We start from the raw sequence: 6,178 nt of genomic DNA on the forward strand, positions 1-6,178 counted from the left end.
ACACACACACACACACACACACACACACACACACACACACACTTTATCTTTAGGAGATTCCTTTTCATAAATTATGGGAAAAGCCGTCCCCAAAAGATCAGCCAGCACTGCATTCTTGGCAAAATGTACTTGACCTGTCAAGAGCTTGAAGCAAAGGATTGCCTCACATGAATGTTGGTAAGTGATTTTCAAAAGAGTTTTTGTTCTGGGACTTAGTCACTTTAGACCCTAGTGAAGTTTGAATGATTGGAGGATTTATAAAAAGTAGAGACTATCACCAACTAATGCTTTGTGCATTCCCACAGCGAGTCCCGCCTACGTTTATAAATGGCCAACCACAGGGCAGGCCGCAGTGTTCTTACTCAGGGGGACTGCTGTGTGAGTAAATTCACACCGGCATTCCTAGGGCTCGCACTTGTATTTTTCCTTTCACTTTTGCGGAAGTTTCGGGTGGGTGGAGCATCTAGCAATCTCTTTAATTTTTAAACTGTTTCAACTTCCACTTGGAGCAAGTGCTTTCCTGTTCCAACAACAGTGTCTAGGAGACGTGGACCGGACAGAGAATGAGCAGAATCGGATATTGAAAGTTTTACTGAAAAGGACCCAAAATGAGATTTACAGTGAAGATTCTTTGGCTTATGCTCTGGACCTTTTGTGTCGCAGAAGGTAAGTTTAAAAGGATCTTTCTTTTTGCTTTAACTAATTTATAAATGATTTTCTAATATATTTTCATGATGGTAAAAACTTTAGTCTAGAAATTTGATTTCATTATTATTCTGAGTTTAACGTGAGTAGCTTTTGAAATCAGTTTGAGCAATATAGCATATTTTAATGGCATATCTCTTCATTTTATCAGTTTTTTATTTAATGTAAAAGTTAAAAATGTTTTCATAAGTATTTTTAAACTTTATATAATTTTATTTGTTTTATTATTGAGGATCAACACAGCAAAATCTAGCCCAATTAATTATGTCTATATTTAGTGATGTTGGTTAAATGCTTATAGTTGTATAACCATGCATGTACACTTTGGAAAATTCTAATCTGTCATGATCGTTTATTTTGCCAATTTTCATGACATAATTTACCTTTTTATGCTTAGATTTCTTACCAGAATAGTTTATGTTGAAGTGCTAAAAAGTATAGATAGACGATAGGTTGATAAACAGGGCATAGTAAATGAAATAGAAAGACAGGTAGACAGAACCCAAACGTCCATCATTCAATAAAAGTCTTCAAATTGTATGTGACTGGATTCTTTCCTCAGATGTAGGTTTTATCCATCCCGAAAGATCAATTTATTTATAACTTATCACTCAGATTTCTACAGACTTGAGCATCTTGTAAACAAGCATTGCTTGTAATTTTAGAATAAAAATATTAATGTAAACTTGAAAAACAATTGACTGTAAAGTCTAAATTGTTCAGAAGTTTCTATTTTATTTTGTTTTGCTTGGTCATACTGTATAGCATATCCTAGAAACGTAACTTTAGGAGTAATAGATATGAGTGTAGAAGTTAGTTTTCCTGAGAGTAGTAGGACAATTTTTAGATTCACAAGTAAATTTAATTTGTTATTGTTTCATGAGAGATTACATTTTGGTTTTCCTCTGGGAGAACTTTGTTCCTCTCCCCGTTTATGACAGACTCACTAGAGGCAATATCGTTCAAATTGCAGGACAGTGTTTAAAACAGTTTCATAATTGTAGCACATATTTTCTGTTCTGTGGTATATATCATGAGTCAGCTTTTCAAAAAGAGCCCTGGAGGCATAGTGATTACTCATTGGCCTGCGATCTGCAAGGTCAGCAGTTCGAAACCACTAGTTGCTCCTTGGGAGAAAGATGGGATATGTACTCCCATAAAGATGCGCAGTCTCTGGAAACCCACAGAGGCAGTTCTACCCTGTCCTTAGGGTCACTATGAGTCAGATTTTACATCATGGCAGTAAATTTTTGAGTTTGAAACTTTTCAAATGTATCCTTTAGGATCTAAAAAATGGATACTATTTTAAATTATACCACATTTCAGAAATTCCAACATGAACAAAATTAACAAGTACTCCATCAAAATATGTCCAAGTACACACTGGCTCTGTTGTAATCTGGAGCTGTATCTTTTTTAAAGGTCAAAATATGATAATTCAGTCCCTTAAATGCAGTATAGGTCAAAGATAGAATATTTCCATTCAAATCAGAGACAATCCATTTTTAAAAATTAGATTATTTCAAGTAAACTACGGTTTCATGAGTGAATTAAACCTGATCTGAAAAACAAATTGATATTATAACTATTATGACAATTAATTATAAATCAATAAAATTACATGCTTTATATAGTTTTATATGAATGTTATTTTTTCTAATGCAGAAATATTGAGACAGTGGTGTATAATCTCAGATTCTGCTCAGATTTCAATGCAGTGAGCCCATTTCTCACTCCCAACTCCAAAGAATAAAAAAGTATATTTTCAATGTTAGTAGTATAGGTGTCTACTTATGTGATTTTAAATTGTCACATGGCTCTGTTATCAATATTTTCTCTCTCTTTAAAATACTTGATCTTTTAACCAATCACTTTCAATCAATCTGAAATATAAATGGAAGAGTAAACACTCTTTTAAAATATTTGGGATGGTTGCCTTCGGTACTATTCATCGTTTACTTCAAATCAATGCTATCTGATAACATTTCTGTAGCAAAATAGAAGGTAGAGTCGTAATGGATGAGGAGAAGGGCTGGAAAAAAATAGGACAGAGTGATTCTGGAAAATGAAATATTTCCAGATAAAAAAGATCTGAATAAAGTGCACAGGGAATTAAGAAAATACCTACCAAAATGGCAGACTAGGGAAACGTGGGCCAGGATAAGCATCTCCTGGCAGGGACTATGCTAGTCTTTAACTGTATAGAATTTTGAACTGAAACTGACTTCTTTAAGTATTAAAAAGTAAATTCTTCTTAGCTAGAAGTGGGTTTCCAAATTAAGTTCAAAGGTAGATCAGTGCAGATTTTTTTGGGGGGGGGCCTTTGGTTGCTCAGTTCCACCCCCAAATCAAAATTGACCTGTTGTATTTGCTCAGTTCTGGACTGTTCTGTAGCCTTGGCCACTTTTGTTCCAGATGCTCCCTTCCCTCTCCCCCGCCCCGTGTCCAACTTGCCAGGGCCATTGAGACTCTGCCAATTAATCTGCTGATTTGAGTAAACAAATATGCTCTTTGCCCATTTTTAAAAACTTCTTAGCAATTTCACCAAGTCTCAGAACATAGGGCATTGAAAAATGTGTCAAATTTTAGCTTAAAATTAGAAGGAGACATTTAAAAAACATGATTCAGAGAAGGTCAAGTAACTAAACAGAAGAAGATATCCACAAAAATAGTAAAAGAAAAGGAGGGAAGCAACAAATTAACAGAGCATGTTTACTTGTTTTGACATTTTAACTGAGAGAGCCAAGCTTCTCATAAACCTTGTGAACCAGACATGGAATAGATAGAAAAGTGATGATAGAAATGTGCTTTCAGACAATTCCAAAAGATTTTTGAGCTAAATAAAGCTGATTCCTGACTTCAAAAACTATAAAATAAATTTAACATTATCGCCCAGATGAACAATGGAATGATAGATGTCATAGGTTCTTGTATTCATGCAATGTGCTTTAAACATTATCTCCATTTCTTTTCAACTTATTTACATCTGTTGTTGTGCGCTATGTCCTTTCACAGGCTGTCCACAATTTACAGATAAAGTGAAAGGGATGCCAGATAATTTTATTTTTATTCATTTGTCAGTTCATTCAGTGACTTTTTCCCTTCTTTCTTCCTTTTATTTTTTTATTTTGAGTGACTGCTAAGTGCCAAGCAAAGTAGTTGGTGGTTGAGTAGTGGAGTTCTCACTGCAATGCAGGAAATCTGGATTTGATTCTTGGTTGATGAAGCTCACTCGGAGCCACTATAGAGTCTTGTGTTGAACAAATTTCAGGAGAGGTTCCAAACTAAAGCAGACCAGAAAGAAATTCCTGGTGCACTACTTCTAAACATTAAGCAATGAAAAACCCTATGAATTATGACTGTCTGATCTACAACTGATCATGAAGCTGATGTAGACGTCATCTCGTTTAATTGTTCATGGGGTTCCTAACAAGTGTCTGGCACGATGATGACAGCTGTCCAGAAGTGGCGCACTTGATGGGGAAAAGCAAAATAAATAAATATTTTATTTCATTAATATATTGTACTTGATCATTTTAAAAAATTGTGACTGGGATGAAAAATGTTACTGCAGGATTATTTAGGAAAGATAAAAAACACTAAATGGGATGAGAGGATGGAATGGGGTGAACTTGGGTGGTGGTTTATAAGAAGTGAAGCAAAAAGAGAGCAAAATATGGCAGACTGCTTCTTGGAAGAGATACCTTGTGGGCTCCTCATGTTAACATCATCCTGTGGCTAAGTTCCTATCTAAAGTACACAATCCATTCTTACAAAAACTCTCTCTATGAATACAATTAATGTTAGATAGATGAAATGGTCACAGTGTACTGATTGACATCAGGTATTAACTATTCAAATGTTGCACCTTTGAAGACTCTTGATTTCAGTTGAATTAACCAATGGTGTCCTAATAATTGATTTAATCCCTAATTGTCATATAAATGTTATTCTGCTCAATTTCTTATGGATATATGCTATTCTCTTTTTCGCTCCATAAAAATCTAGTATTCTCTTATTTTTATTATTTTCCATGCATAGTAATATTTTTATTTTAAAAAATATGATTATATGTCTTCAAATGATTTTTATTAAGTACAGCATATTCTCTGTTCTACCTTTTCTAGTTTATTTTTCTTAACTGCTTATCACTATTCATTTTTTCTTTAACACAGGTACATATATACATCTATAACTTCCTATTTTACTTTACATTATTGTCATATTATTTACAAATTATCTTTATTTACAGCTCTTATATTGAAAAGCTTATTGGATTATATCAAACATAAGTGTATGTCAGTTATATGATTGTTTTCCAATGAGATAAGAAATTTAACTAAAATATCTGCTTTTGCTGTTTCCATTCTGTCCATTTGTTTTACTTTTTTCTGAATTTATTTTGTCGTTTTGCTTTGCAATCTCCTCTAACATCTACTAGATTTAGAATTGCTTTCATTAAACTCAAGTTGCTTTTGATGCAGGGCAGCCCCATAAGTAGCTGTGAGTCACAAGTTCCCAATGGCTGACTTTAGGAGTAGCTCTCCGGCCCTTCCTTCATTGTCTGTATTTAATCTGGAAGCTCTCCTATAACCTGTTTATTACCATAGCAGTATGAAAACCTCCACAAAGAGTGCCTTGCCTTGTAATTAAACATAAGAACTACATTAAAAAAATAATAATAACCAAAAGAAAATGTGCTTTTGATGAGCCAAGTGGGCCAAATATTTTATGAATAGGTACTTTAATAGACAAAATTTAAATAAAATAAATAATTTGATAAGAAAAATAAAATTACTTTCCTCTAATTAGCCTAGTAGAAGGGAAATTAAGTTTGTCAACATTCTAATGTTTGTGGAAACCATTTCTACTCACAATATTAACATGAAATTCAACTAACTTATTTCTACAGTAACGTGAACTCCCTGAAGTTGAGGTGAATTACTGTAGTGAAAAACATACATATAAATCTGTAATTAAACTGAACATTTTCATGTAAAAACCTAGTTAAGAAATGGAGAGGAAAAAAAAAAGCCAGCCTTTTTTATTTCTGAGAGGAAAAGATTTCATTTGTTTTATGCTAGAATATTAGCACCATCTAGTGGAATAAAATATGTTTACTGTAATTATAAAAATCTAAGCATATGAAGTGAAACCACTCATAATAGTATTTGTGCAAAAATTTTCAAACATGCCAAAGGAGCAGTAGTGCATGTGGCAGCTCACATTGATATTATGTACAAAACAAGATTTAACTTTATTTAAAGCTTTCTTCCAATAAAATTTCATAAAACATTTTTGTAATCTCGATGTAAATTGATCAGGTTTTTAGTCCCATACCTTTTCAAATGAATTTCTAGAATAGAATATTAAATGAAAATTTTATTAAAATATCATTTTATTGGGGGCTTTTACAGCTCTTATAACAATCCACACATTAATGAATCAACTATATTTGTATATATGTTTCCAT

The 6,178-nt window shown here is 33.1% G+C and overlaps 1 protein-coding gene across 4 annotated transcripts in view; it reads left to right on the plus strand.

Annotated features, from left to right (window-relative positions):
• The first annotated feature begins 430 nt into the window (after window positions 1-430).
• CFH (complement factor H) overlaps window positions 431-6,178 on the plus strand; it is a 75,890-nt gene continuing 70,142 nt past the window's right edge. For 2 of the 4 annotated variants that reach the window (XM_045298294.1, XM_045298293.1), the window contains exon 1: window positions 444-666. In XM_045298294.1, coding sequence (XP_045154229.1) covers window positions 609-666 — 58 coding nt within the window. In that variant the 5' untranslated portion in view covers window positions 444-608. Of the gene's footprint in view, window positions 667-6,178 lie in introns of all 4 variants that reach the window. The other 2 variants (XM_045298295.1, XM_045298292.1) reach the window with 2 other exon arrangements.

Source organism: Echinops telfairi, unplaced genomic scaffold (assembly GCF_000313985.2).
Source record: "Echinops telfairi isolate 266 unplaced genomic scaffold, ASM31398v2 ScPeMD7_7424;HRSCAF=8462, whole genome shotgun sequence".
NCBI classification, from domain to species: domain Eukaryota; kingdom Metazoa; phylum Chordata; class Mammalia; order Afrosoricida; family Tenrecidae; genus Echinops; species Echinops telfairi.